The sequence below is a fragment of the Lemur catta genome, chromosome 14 (assembly GCF_020740605.2).
Source record: "Lemur catta isolate mLemCat1 chromosome 14, mLemCat1.pri, whole genome shotgun sequence".
Classification (NCBI taxonomy): domain Eukaryota; kingdom Metazoa; phylum Chordata; class Mammalia; order Primates; family Lemuridae; genus Lemur; species Lemur catta.
In genome coordinates this window covers 66,479,459-66,494,020 of record NC_059141.1, presented here as the reverse complement: position 1 = coordinate 66,494,020, position 14,562 = coordinate 66,479,459, and the positions used below count along the sequence as shown (strand labels likewise).

At 35.1% G+C, this 14,562-nt stretch overlaps 1 protein-coding gene across 1 annotated transcript in view; it reads right to left on the bottom strand.

Moving 5' to 3' along the window:
- LOC123649755 (cilia- and flagella-associated protein 70-like) overlaps positions 1-14,562 on the bottom strand; it is a 47,007-nt gene that overhangs the window by 14,569 nt on the left and 17,876 nt on the right. Inside the window, 5 exon segments of the mRNA XM_045567930.1 lie at positions 4,776-4,867; positions 6,421-6,501; positions 6,686-6,778; positions 6,780-6,857; positions 12,826-12,960. Coding sequence (XP_045423886.1) covers positions 4,776-4,867; positions 6,421-6,501; positions 6,686-6,778; positions 6,780-6,857; positions 12,826-12,960 — 479 coding nt within the window.

Sequence of the window (14,562 nt, the reverse complement as noted above, 5' to 3'; positions counted from 1 at the left end):
TGCTGTATTTGCCTTTGGAGTCTTACTCATAAATTCTTTGCCTAGGCTGATGTCTAGAAGAGTTTCTCCTACTTTTTCTTTTAGGATTTTTGTGGTTTCATGTCTTACATTTAAGTCTTTTATCCATCTTGAATTAATTTTTGTATATGGTGAGATATAGGGGCCCTGTTTCATTCTTATGCATGTGGCTATCTAGTTCTTCCAGAACCATTTATTGAATAGGGCTTCCTTTCCACAGTGTATGTTGTTGTTTGCTTTGTCAAAGACCAGTTGGTGGTAGGTATATGGTTTTATTTCTGGGTTCTCTATTCCGTTCCATTGATCTATGTCTCTACTTTTATACCAGTACCATGCTGTTTTGGATACTATAGCCAAGTAGTGTAATTTGAAGTCAAGTACTTTGGAGTACTTCCTGTAGGGCAGGCCTAGTATTGACAAATTCCCTTAGTGTTTGCTTGTCTGGAGAAGTCTTCATTTCTCCATCATTTATGAAACTTAGTTTTACAGGACACAAAATTCTTGGCTAACAATTGTTCTGCTTAAGAAGGCTAAAAATGGGGCCCCAATCCCTTCTGGCTTGCAAGGGCTCAGCTGAGAAGTCTGCTATTAGCCTGATGGGTTTTCCTTTGTAGGGTAGTTGTTGCTTTCATCTTGCAGCTTGTAGAATTTTCTCCTTCTTTTTGACTTTGGCCAGGTTGATGACTATGTGTCTTGGAGATGTCCTATTTGCTATGAATCTTCCCAATATTCGATGACCATCTTGTATCTGGATATCTGAATCTCTGGTGATACCAGGGAAGTCTTCCTCAGTAATTCCCTTCAATAGGTTTTCCTTGCTTTTTGCTTTTTCTTCTTCTCCCTCAGAGATACCTATAATTCACATATTGGCTCATTTCATATAGTCTCACATTTCTCTGAGTCATTGTTCATACTTCAATATTGTTTTCTCTGCATCTTTGACTGACTGGGTTAGTTTGAAAGCCCTGTCTTTAAGCTCTGAGATTCTTCTGCTTGGGCTAGCCTGTTGTTGAAGCTTTCTGCTGTATTTTTGAAGTTTGCTAAATGACTTTTTCATTTCCTTGAGTTCTGTTATATCCTTTCTTATGTTGTCTAGCTCTTTAGCAACTTTTTTATTTTCTTTGAAGTCCTGAAATATATTTTGGCTTCTTTGTGTTTGTTTTCAACTTTGTCCTCAATGCCATTCACCTTATTGGCCATCCATATTCTGAATTCCATTTCTGATGTTTGAACAACTTCCTTTTGGTTGGGGTCCATTGCTGTAGATCTACTGTGATCCTTTTGGCATGTTGAACTAGCTTGTTTTTTCATGTTGTCAGATTTCTTTTTCTGGTTTCTTCTCAACTGAAACCTCTTCTCTCAGCTCAGGGCAGACAGGTTTGCAGTGCACCTGTTCTCCTTTGCTGGGAACTCTCCTACTTAGAGAGAAGAAGAAAAGGTCCCTAGATGGTGCTTTTGTGACCTACTCCAGGTGACTGACTCACCAAGAGAGGGGCAAATGCACTACAAGCCTGTAACGCAGCTGTTCTGTGTTGTCCTGCTCTGTGATTGTCACAGTCCAAGCCATTGCTGGATAATCTCCATGCAGATTGTTGGGTTATTACCCAGGCTGCTGCTGGAAGCTCAGACAAAGGGCTGGGAGAGTCCCTCTCCACAAAGGAAGGAGGATCACTTGAGTCCAGGAGTTCAAGACCAGCCTGGACAACATAACAGGACCCCGTCTCTACAGAAAATATAAAAAATATCTGGGTGTGATAGTACACACCTGTGGTCCCCGCTAAGTCAGGAGCCTGAGGAGGAGGGTTGCTTGAACCCAGGAGTTTGAGGTTGCAGTAAGCCATGATGACACCACTGCATTCTACCTTGGGCAACAGAGTGAGACCCTGTCTCAAAAAACAAAAAATCAAAGCTGATTTTCATCAGAAATCATTAAGGTCAGAAGGTACTGGAATGACATATTTAAAGTCTAACAGGAAAAAGAAAACCTATCAACCAAGAATTCTATATCCTGCAAACTAGTCTTCAAGAATGAACAAACCATTAAGACAAACCCAAAGAAACAAAAGTAAGAGAGTTTGTTACTAAGACCTATCCTACCAAAAATGCTAAAGGGAGTCCTTCAGGCAGGAATAAAAAGACACTAGTCAGTAACTCAAATCCAGATGAAGAAATAAAGAATGCAGTAAACATGAAAGCCAATATTATTGTACTTGTGGTTTGTAACTCCTCTTTTTTTTAGAAAATGAATGCATAAAATAATAATTATAAATCCATGTTAATGGGCATACGATGTACAAAGATGTAATCTGTGACAGTAACAATATAAAGGGAGAGAGATGGAGATGTATAGGAGCAGAGTGTACAGGATTGAAACCAAGTTAATACTATTCAAACTAAGTTTTACAGGTTTAAGATATTAATTGTAGTCCCCAGGGTAATCACTAAGAAAATAACTAAAAAATATGCAGAAAAGTAATGAAGAAGGGAATCCAAATGATACACTGCAAAAAATCAACTAAATACAAAAACACAGTAATAAAAGAACAAAAAACATATAGCTGGGTGTGGTGGCTCACACCTGTAATCCCAGTACTTTCAGAGGTCAAGGTGGGAAGATGCTTGAGCCCAGGAGTTCAAGACCAGCCTGGGCAACAAAGTGAGATCCCATATTATACAAAAAAATTTGAAATTAGCTGAGAATGTTGGTGTGTGCCTGTAGTCCTAACTACTTGGGAGGCTGAGGCAGAAGTTTGAGGTTACAGTGTGCTATGATCACACCACTGTGCTCCAGCCTGGGCAACAGAACAAGACCCTCTCTCTCTAAAAAGGTAAAAAGTCAATTAAAAGAAACATAAGACATGCAGATAACAAATCAATAAATGGCAGAAAGAAATCCTTCTTTATTAGTAATCACATTAAATGGATTAAGTTTTCCTATTAAAAGGAAGAGATTGACAGATTAGATTTTTAAAAACCACACAGAATCCATCTATCTTCTGGCTACAAGATACTCCTTTCAGATATAAGGACACAAAGAGATCAAAAGTTGAAGGATAAAATCAGATATTCCATGCCAACAGTAATCAAACAGCTGAGGTGGCTATATTATTATCAGATAAAATAAACTTTAAGTCAAAAGAAGTTACAAGAGACAAAAAAGGACACTAAATATTGATAAAAGCTTCAATACAGCAATAAAATATAACATTTATAAACATATACAAGAGAGCCCCAAAATTTATGAAGTAAAAATGGACAGAATTGAAGAAAGAAATTGACAGTTCTGCAATAAAAGAGACCCTACTTTCAATAATGGAGAAAACAACCAGATAAGAGATTAATAAAGAAATAAAGAACTTGAACAGGGCCAGGCACGGTGACTCACGCCTGTAATCCTAGCACTCTGGGAGGCCGAGGCGGGTGGATCGCTTGAGGTCAGGAGTTCAAGACCAGCCTGAGCAAGAGCGAGACCCCGTCTCTACTAAAAATAGAAAGAAATTATCTGGCCAACTAAAATATATATATATATATAGAAAGAATTAGCCAGGCATGGTGGCGCATGCCTGTAGTCCCAGCTACTCGGGAGGCTGAGGCAGGAGGATCGCTTGAGTTCGGGAGTTTGAGGTTGCTGTGAGCTAGGCTGACGCCATGGCACTCACTCTAGCCCAGGTAACACAGCAAGACTCTGTCTCAGAAAAAAAAAAAAGACTGAAATAACATGAAGTATCTTTTCTTATCTCAATGGAATAAAATTAGAAATTAGTAACAGGAACAGGAACAGAAGGAAAACTGGCAAAGTCACAAATATGTAGAAATTAATATTCAAACAACCAATGAGTCAAAGAATAAATCACAAGGGAAATTTTAGAAAAAACAAAACCTTGAAACGAAAACAAAAAACAACGTAGCAAAATTTATGAGATACCAGGAAAGCAGTGCTGAAAGGAAAATTTATAGCTCTAAATACATACATAAAAGAAGAAAAAAGCTTTCATATAAATAATGTAACTGTATACCTTAAGGAGCTAGAACAAGAAAAGAAAATTATGCTCAAGGCCAGGAGAAGAAATAATAAAGATTAGAATAGAGACAAATAAAATAGAGATAGAACAATAGACAAAATCAACAAAATCAAAAAGTTGGCTCTTCAAAAAGATTAACAGCATTCACCAATCTCTGGCAAGATTGACTAAGAAAAAAAGAAGACTCAAATTACTAAAATCAGAAATGAAAGTGGGGACATAACTACTGATTTTATAGGGATAAAAATGATTATAAGAAAATACTATGAACAATTATATACCAACAAATTGGACAACTTAGATGAAATGCACGACTTCCTAGTAACAAACAAGGAAAGAAAGCACTATGGTACAATATAAGTTGTTTTAAAAAATTATATATATGTATATGTGACATGGGAGTGTGTGTTTATGCGCTTACGTGTAATACAGGGGCTTTAATAACTCCGGAAGGATAAAAGCAAGGTATTAAAAGTGGTTATCACTAGGTGAGTAGAAATCTGGATGCTTTTATATGCTTTCTTGCTTATCACCATTTTCTAAATTTTTTTGTAATGAGCATACAATGCTTTTGTAATAAGGAAATACAGTAACAACAACAACAGTAACTCCATCTGGAAAAAACCAGTAAACTGCTGCTTATCCCAGGGAAAACTACAATCGTGGGGACAAACTGACTTCCTCTTAGTTATACTCAAATTATGCAAAACAAGTATGAGAACCGTTGCTACGTACCTTCTGGCTAGCTCCTCTGGAATTCGTTTTGGAACCAAGGCTTTGTCCAGCTGAATCTCCAACACAATGTACGTCCCTGCTTCTACATATTGCTGCAAAAACATTTTTTCTCATTATTTCCAGAGAAAAGATACTATGAAAAACTTTAATAACATAAGATAATGCTCACAACATAATGCGAGAAAACTGCAGATATAACTACATATATAGTATGATCTCAACTGTTAAAATATTTTTATATAGAAAAATAACTGGAAATAAATACCGCAACAGTGGTTATCTCTTGGAGGAAAGGGTTTTCAATTTTATTCTTGGAAACTTCTACCTCTGATGAAGCCCTGTTTAACTTGCTCATAGTACTTTCCTTAGAACTGTTTTAAGTGAATTCATTCTTTCTTTTAGCAAATCTCTTTCGTGGGTCCTGCAAAAATACTTTCTTTATAACCTTAGATTCCCACTCAGTCTCCTCACCACCATCTACCAACTTTAATTGCTGGAAACTTCTACTCAGATTTTTGCCAGAATCCTAAATACAATGTGTCCAAATTGAACTTCTCATTTTCCCAGCATCAACCTCTCTTCTGATTTTCCTCTTAATGGAGTTGTCATCCTTCCAGAAAGTGAGGCTTGAAACTTGAATTACCTTTAAATTTTCTTCATCAATACACCCAAATCTTCACCATTCCAAACACCTGGCTTCTGCAGATTTCTGGCTATCTTTACCCTTGCACTAAATCAAACTGTCATCAACACTCATCTGTATTACAAGAAAAACCTATAGCCCTATCCCACCTTCAATCTCTTTTTTTCACACTCTTGCAAGAATTCTGGCCTGAAGTACATATAAGGTCCTATTTCTACGTGACTTAAAAACCTTTGATGTGAGTCTCTAAGAAGAGGCTCGAGAGTTTCCCCAACAGCTACAGAACAAAGCCCAAGCTTTTCAACAAGTCTTTCTATAACCTGACTCTTTCTCACCTCTTTCTAGAATCTCTCCTTTCTTTTCATTCCTCTATATACCATACACTGAATTAATAGATGTACCCTAAATTCTGTCCTTGCAAATTCTCTCTGTGCCTTGACTAAAGCTGTTCCCTGGCCCTGAACTGTCTGTCTCTCCCTCCATTTTCATCTGGTGAAAAGTTCTCTTCATCTTGCACTACTTAGTTCAGATACCAGCTCTTCCACAAAGCCTTCCCTGAGACTACCCCATCCTAATAGATATTAATCTTCATTTCATCTGAATCCACACAGAACTTTTATTTGTACCTCTATTACGGCACTCATAAAAATTATGTATTATGGTTCATTATGTGTGTTTCTCCTACTAGATGGCTGAGTGTCCTGAGGACAGATGAATAAATGTTGCAGTTGGTGTATCTTTGCATCTGTCATAGTGTTTAACATGGTAGAATTAATAAAAGACATAAAACTTTAATGCTGGAAAGGACCTTAAAGTTAACCTGGCACCAATTCATTTTATAGAATCTTCACAAGACAACTTTACCCAAAGTCATAAACTAGTCATGAGAAAATACGGATGGAAACTTATATCCTGCCCTGAGCATTTTCCACTCTAACTGCCTTGCTCAGTACAGGTCTTATGAAATTAAACTTAATTTTCTAAAATTTTATGCACAGTAACCTGTCCCTCTGGATTATGGCTTGGAGGGGGTTCACCTTCCAACGGCCTATCTGAGCTCTGAGATTTTATACTAGATGCTTGCTGAAAGAAAAATGAACATACCTCAAAAGTTGAATTCCTACATGGTCTTCATAATGGCAGGAAAATGATACTTATACTGCATCAAAATGCAAACTATATTAATACAATTCACCAAATTAGAAATCAGTGCAAGCCTCTGGAATGTAATAAAATAGGCAAAACCATCACCTTCTCAACAACCTACCACATCCCCAGGCCTAAGCCTTCCATCTATATCTTTTTCTTTGGCTGTTTTCTCTTCTTTCAGATTCTTAGAAACAACTTGTTTGGCCAAGTGGAGAATTAATTCCTCCTATTTTATTATTTTGAATGAAATGATAGCCAGTATCCTGGAATAAGCTAAATAAACACTTAGTCTGAAAAGAGACAAAAGAATGCAATGAATCACAGGCAAGTGAGACACAATGAAAGAAATCCATAGTATTTTTTTTATCATTTAGTTGTCCAGATAATTTCAACACTTACAATCGCAGGTAGAAAAGGGACCTGAAAAGCTTCATTGTATTTCCCTACTTCTAGAACAGGTAAAAAGAAAGTTAGCTGCCTGACCTATTATTTATATTTAGAAAAGACTTTACAAGTTGCCTTAATTCTGGCATGTCATAACTCTTGTCATCAGAATGCTTTTAGTCTTTGACACATAATTTCAAATTAACTTTAAGTGGTAGAATTCACTTCTATTCAAGAAACAGTATCTATCTAATTACTACTGACCTATTAGTTATAACTGGAAGAATAAGGCAGGATTAAAGTTCAAAGTAAAACCTTTGTACAGAAAAATTCAAACAACAGATAAGTGACTGAAAAGAAATTTTACAACATTTTTTTAAGTAAACAACATGGGTGACTCTCAAAATAAATTATGCTGAATGAAAGTCCAGACCAAAGAAAAGGTAGGGGGGAGTTAGAGAGAGGGAGTGGACAGAGGTAGGAGAAAGGGATAACAAAGGTCATGAGAGAACTTTGGGGGGGGCGGGTAATGTGTACGTTTGTTATCTTTGATTACAGTGATAGTTTCACAGATATATATATTTCAAAAGTTTAAAATTGTACACTTTAAATATATACAGTTTGTCAATTATACCTCAGTAAAGGTGTTCAAAAGACAATCCAACAATATTAAAGAAAAATTATAAAGACAAAAAATCACTCACAATCCTACCACCTCTACCATAGTCTCTGTGTTTCACAGATTCAAAGATATAAACTTTTTCAAATTTTAACATCTCTGGGAAAGTTGTATAATAAGACTATTTCATATAAGTGGTATCATATAATAGTCTTTTGTGTCTACGTTCTTTCACTTAGCATAATGTTTTTGAGGTTCATCTGTGTTGTAATATGTATCAGTGGTTTATTCCTTTTTTAAAAAAACACCTTTATTGAGATATAATTCAAATGCCATACAATTCATCCACTTAATGTACACAATTCAATGATTTGGGGATATGACATCATTAGTAGTTCATTCCTTTTCATTGCTAAATAATATTCCCTTGTATAAATATAGTACATTTGGTTTATCCATTATGGACATTTGCATTATTGTGAGTTTTGGCCATTATATATAGTGCTGCTATAAACATTCACATCCATGTCTTTGTGTGAATGCAGGTTTTCATTTCTCTTGGGTAGATTCCTAGGAATGGTTTGCTGGGTTGTATGGTAACTTTATATTTACCATAGATTTTCTATATAGTTGTCTTATCAAGTATTGAGAGTAGAATACTGAAATTTCTAAATATTATGGTCAAATTATCTATTTCTCCTTCCAATTCTGTTGGTTCTTCCTTCAAGTATTATGAGGTTATTGTATTGTTAGGTGTGTATACATTTATAATTACTCTATCATCCTGATAGATTGACACTTTAATCATGACATGCCACTCTGTCTTCCATAATATGTATTTTTTGTCATAAAGTCTATTTTATCTGATATTAATGCAGTCACTCAGTTCTGTTGTGTTTTCTGTTTTCATAGTATATTTTTTCTTTCTACTTTAACCTATTTGTGCTTCTTTTCTTCTTTTTTAGCTTATAAACAACAGAAATTTATTTCTCACAGTACTAGAGACTGGGAAATACTATTTGTGTCTTTGAACCTAAGTTGTGTCTTTGTCAGTATATAGTTGAATTTTTAATTTAATTAATTTATTTAGAGACAGGGTCTCACTCTGTTGCCCAGGCTGGAGTACAGTGATGTAATCATAATTCACTGCAGTCTCAAACTCCTGGGCTCAAATGTTCTTCCAGCCTCAGCCTCCTGAGTAGGTAGGGATACAGGTGTACACAACTACAGATAGCTTGTTTTTTTGTTTTTTTATAGAGATTGTTTTTCCCAGACTGGTCTTGAACTCCTGGCCTCAAGTGATCCTCCCAGCTCAGACCCCCAAAGCACTGGGACTGTAGGCTTGAGCCACCTTTCCCTGCCTATAGTTCAATCTTGATTTTTTTATCCAGTCTCATAATCTCTGAATTTTCACTGGTATGTTTAGACTGCTCGCATATAATATTGAAATACTTAGATTTATGTTTTCCATGCTATTTGTTTTCTACATGCCTTCTGTTCCTTTTCTAACCACCTTCTTTCATGTTAAATAAATATTTGCGATGTCTCATTTAAATCCTTTGCTGATACACACACACACACACAATGTATATACGTATGCACGTACATAATTTTCTTAGTGGTTGCTTTAGGGATTGCAATATGTATCCTAACTACTCATAATCTATTTCACATTAATACTAACTTAATTCTGGTAAAATATAGAAACTTTGCTCTACTATAGCTCTATTCTATCCCCTTTCCTTTATGGTGCTATCATATAAGTTCAATCTATATATGTTATGAACCCATCAATATCATTAATGCTTTATTCAATCAAGTCTTTCAAAGAAGAGCAAAAATGAGAAAAATATATTTTTACACTCTTTTATATGAACTTATATTTAACTGTTTTTAGTGTTCTTCATTTCTTCTTATGGATTCAAGTTAGCAATTGGTGTCATTTCCTTTCAAGCTGAAGGACTCCCTTTAGTATTTCCTATAAGGCAGGTTTACTAGCAACAAATTCTTTTAGCATTTGTTCATCTGGGGATGTCTTTATTTTGCTTTTGTTTTTGGTTGGTAGTTTGTTTATTTATTTGTTTTCATTCAGACCTTCAAATATGTTATTCCACTGTTTCAAATGAAGAATCAGCTGTTAAGACATATTGACTCTCTGTAATTGATGAATTTTTTTCTCTTGTTGCATTCACAGTTTTCTCTTTGTATTGCTCTTTCAACTACATGACTATAAAATGTGTATATTGTGGATCTCTGTGTGCTTATCCTACCTGGGATTTTCTGAACTCTTTACATCTGTGGATTTATGTTTTCATAAAATGTGGGACATTTTCAGACATTTCTTCATACATCTTTCTATCTTTTCTTCTAGGACTCTCATTACAAGTTCGTTGGTGGCCCTCCACAAAGATTGCCATTTCAACTGAAAACATTGCTGGGCATGGGTCCTTCAACCACTGCTCCAAACTGTGAGAGCCTTCTCTGACTGTGGCAGCAAAGTTCCTGGTCCTCATTGCCCATCCTGCTCTAAAAGAATCACTGCACTAATTGAGCTAAAGGTGAGGGTGGGGAATGCAAAGCAGCCCCAGGCTGCTCCAACTCCTTAGCTTTTAATGCCTTTTATTACTTCCCAGTTCGTCAATGCCTTTGGTTGATTTCAGGAGTGCTGAAATGGCTTTTTGTCAATTTGTCCAGCTTTATAGTTGCCTTTTGGGGGAGATGATTTGCCAACCTCCTCACTTGGTCATAGTCAGAAATAGTTCCTCTCCAATATTTTCTATATATTTAAAAAATTGTGAAAAAAATATGGGATCATTTTTATATTCTGAGTTTCATTTAACAGACTATGATAGGTATTCTCTCATGTTCTAAAAATTTTCAAAAGGATAATTTTTAATGTATGCACAATATTCCCCTATCATATGTATATAATAAAAATGACAGCTAAAACTGTTTGTGTGCCAACTACATTCCTAGTGCTTTACATATTTTATCTCATTTAATTGGTAAAACAATTCTAGGAAACGAGCATTGTCTCCATTTTACTGATGAATAAAGTAAAGTTGGGAAAAATTTAGTCACTTGTATGAAGTCACCCAGCTATCAAATGGCAGTTCCAGAACTCCAACTCTAGGCTGCCTGAGTGGGTTATAAAAGCCCACAACCTTTCTACTGTTCTGACACACTGTGTCTATCAGATTCACAGAGAATATCTTCAGCTGAAAGGTCTGGATACATTTCTAACTATTCTCTTAAAGTAGATTCCTAGAAGTCCTATGTGAAAGGATATAAATATTTTAAGCCTTTGAATACATATGTACAAAATTTCTTTTGCAAAGATTTTGTACCAATTTATACTTCTACTAGCAGCGAATGAGACTTGTTTACCACACTTTTGCCACCAGTGGGTATTATTATATTTTAAAGAATTGTCTAATTTTACAAGTAAAATAACTTATTGTTATTTAAATTTGCATTTCTTTGATTAATAAATAAGGCCAGATGTCTTTTCTTATATTTCTTGGCCATTGGCCCTTATTTTGTGAACTTCTATCTCATGTACTTCGCTCATTTAAAAAAAGTTAGTATGTTTTTCTTCTATACTGAAAAAACTGCTCTGTATTTTAGGAATAGTAGCTATCTTTCTGACATATATTCAGATATTTTCCCTATTTTTTAGTTATATTGTAATTTTGTTTATGATGGTTTCTTTTACATGTAGAAACTTTTCATTTTTAGTAAACAAAATCTTTTTTTGTACTTTGTATTTTTCATTGTTTTCAAGCCTAGGAAGTCTTCCTTAACTCATATCTTTAATTAATAACCACTTCTATTTTTACAGTCTTCACGTTGAACTTATTTTAATAAATTCATTTGAAATTTATTTTGATCTATGCTATATGTAAATATTTTTGCATTCTCTTTCCTATTTAACTATCTACAAAGCATTATTAGTTATCCTTTTAAATGGCTTATATTCCATCTTTTGTTTTCTTTGAGACAGACTCACTCTGTAGCCCAAGCTAGAATGCAGTGGTGTCAGCCTAGCTCACAGCAACCTTAAACTCCTGGGCTCAAGTGATCCTCCTGCCTCAGCTTCCTGAGTAGCTGGGACTACAGGTGTGCACCACCACATCCAGCTAATTTTTCTATTCTTTTTTTTTTTTTTTTTTTTTTTGTAGAGACAGGGTCTCAGTCTTGCTCAGGCTGGTCTTCAACTCCTGAGCTCAAGCAATCCTCCTGCCTTGGCCTCCCAGAATGCTAGGATACAGGCATGAGCCACCACGTCCAGCCTTTCTATCATTTTTATTTATCATAATTTACTAGGCCTTTCTCTATTATTATATATTTAATCTTATTTTTAGTTTTTGCTATTATAGATTCCAAAAAGTCTTCTTGAGTATCGGGTTTTTGATCTTATTAAATAATTTCCTTAAGATAAATCCCTATAAGCGTGATTTCTGGTTCAAAGGATACTGTTACAGAATTAGTTTACTACTCAGTTGGTATGCAAATAGATGATTGGTTTTTCATGAATCTATAATATTATTGAAAAACATCCCTCCTAATAGTACTATGTTTTTGTTGTTGTTGCTGCTGCTGTTGTGTTTTACAAAGCCTCACTTTCTCCTGGGAAGCAACATGACAAAATTGGCAATAAACCATACATACTTAAAGTATACCACTTCATCAATTTTGGCATATGCATATACCTACAAAACCATCACCACAATAAAGATAACCAACATTTCCATCTTCCCTAATATTTTCCTCTCAGCTCCTTATAATCCATCCCTCCCTCTACCCCTGTCCCCAAGCAACCATTAATCTGTTTTTTGTCAGTATAGAATACTTTCCTAGAATTGCATATAAATGGGATCATGTAGTATATATTGTATTTTGTTTGGCTTCTTTCATTTAGCATAATGCATCTCAAGATTCATCCATGTTGCTGCATGTATCATTAGTTCATTCCTTTTTATTGCCAAGTAGTATTCCATTGCATACATATACTGCACGATTCATTTTTCTGTTCACCTGTTGATGGCAATTTGGGTTGTTTCCAGTTTTTGGCTTTTCATTACCCTGAAGTTTCTAAGATCCAATGGTAGAGTGACAGGAAGCTATACATTTAATATCGCAGTATACCAACTGGTTCTAAACATGAACTGCAAATATGTGTGTGCTAACTATATAAGTATACACATATATAAAAGATAAATTATGATGATAACTTTTATGCAAATATTTCTTACCTTTTCATGGACTGTAGTGTCTAGGTAAGGGTAAACATGGAAAGCTCCCCGAATTCTCTTCACACCTGGATATAGCAATGGGACCATATTAACATAAGCTACTCCATGAAATGAAAGCTGACTTTCATCCTCAGTCTAAAGGAATAAAATCAGAGAATAGTTAGTGCTAAAAAGTACTGTACCATAAGGTATAGAACTCTGACTCAGCAGTTCAAAGACCAGTTTTAGAAACTAACTGGGATACTTACCTAGTTATGTGACTTTGGGCCAGTTACATAGACATTTTGGGCCTCAGTTTCTTTATCTTCAAAATCAGTTTAATGATACCATGATCACTGAGATAATGCACATAAACAGTGTTAATGAATAATAATGGCAGTAGTTGGGTATCAATACATACTCAAATTAATTTAGAATACATATATTCAACAAAAAATCTATTTCACCCTGTTGCTTCTTAGGAGAAATGAAGCTTTACAAAAAACAATAACAACAAAAACTTCAAAGAAATCAGAAGTTGTGGCTTTTAGCTTTAGTTCACAAACTCTTAAGAATGAAAGGGGCCTTACAAATTATCGGGACCAATGATGAAAAATACACTTTAACTTATGCCTAAATTCTCATCTATTGGTGGAGCTGTTTCAGCATGCTTTGTTGAGAAAGATTCTGCGTATTGATCTGGGCTCAGAAGGAAAGAGTGCTTTGGCTGATTAGCAATATCTGCCATGGATGAAGGAGGACAAAGGACACTCTGCAATCATGTATTCGCCATATTGGATCTCACCTAAATTCTCATTGCAAAGATGAAGAACATGGTAATAAATACATCTTAACATCATTTTTAATGGTCATATGGTTTGCCACAGAAAATTTTTATAGGGAAAAAATCAATTTGGTGAATGAAAACACATTTAATTCCAAGCTTAAAAGTAATCTCTTTGATTTCACCTATAATGATAATAATTAGAAACTAGATTAAAAAGTCCTAGGTTCATGTGATAACATTATGTGGTCTAGAAATCTAAACAAATTTAGCCAATACATATAATAGACTACAAAGGGAGAAATGGTTATATGGTGGTAGTAATCAAAAATATCGATTTTAAAAATCAATCAAACAATTTAGATACTTGTCATGGACCTGCCATGTGCCATGCATCATGCTAGTACTGTGGAAGACACAAAGCAGTCTACTATACCACCCTCACCCTCAGGGAGTTTATAAACAAGCAGGAAAGACCAGACATGCACAAGTGAAACAACAGACAACATAGCCAAGGCTCATCCAAGCTATATCTTTACAGAATAGTAATATGTCTATGAACTCTATCACATTAATTAACAGACAAAAACATTTTAAGCAGCTAAATCTAAAGGAAATTTAGAAAAATGTATTGGGTTGAACTATATTGCCAACATTCAACCACTTTTGACCTAAGTAAATGAATATTCCATATGGTTTTACCTATGGTAAAACTATAATGAAGGACTAAAAAGAAATAGAATATCTTGGAATAAAGCCTGAAAAATTTTTAGTGAATAATAGGGAGCTAGGGTGGCCAATAATCCTGGTTTTCCCAGGACAGAGGGGTTTCTTGGGACATGAGACATTCAGAGCTAAAATCAGAAAGGGTTAGGGCAAATGATTTGGTCACTCTAGGAAGAACAGCAATATTAGTTCTCGTTTTCCTTTGGTATCAGAACTAGAAGCAGAATAACAGGTAGGGTTTGATACTG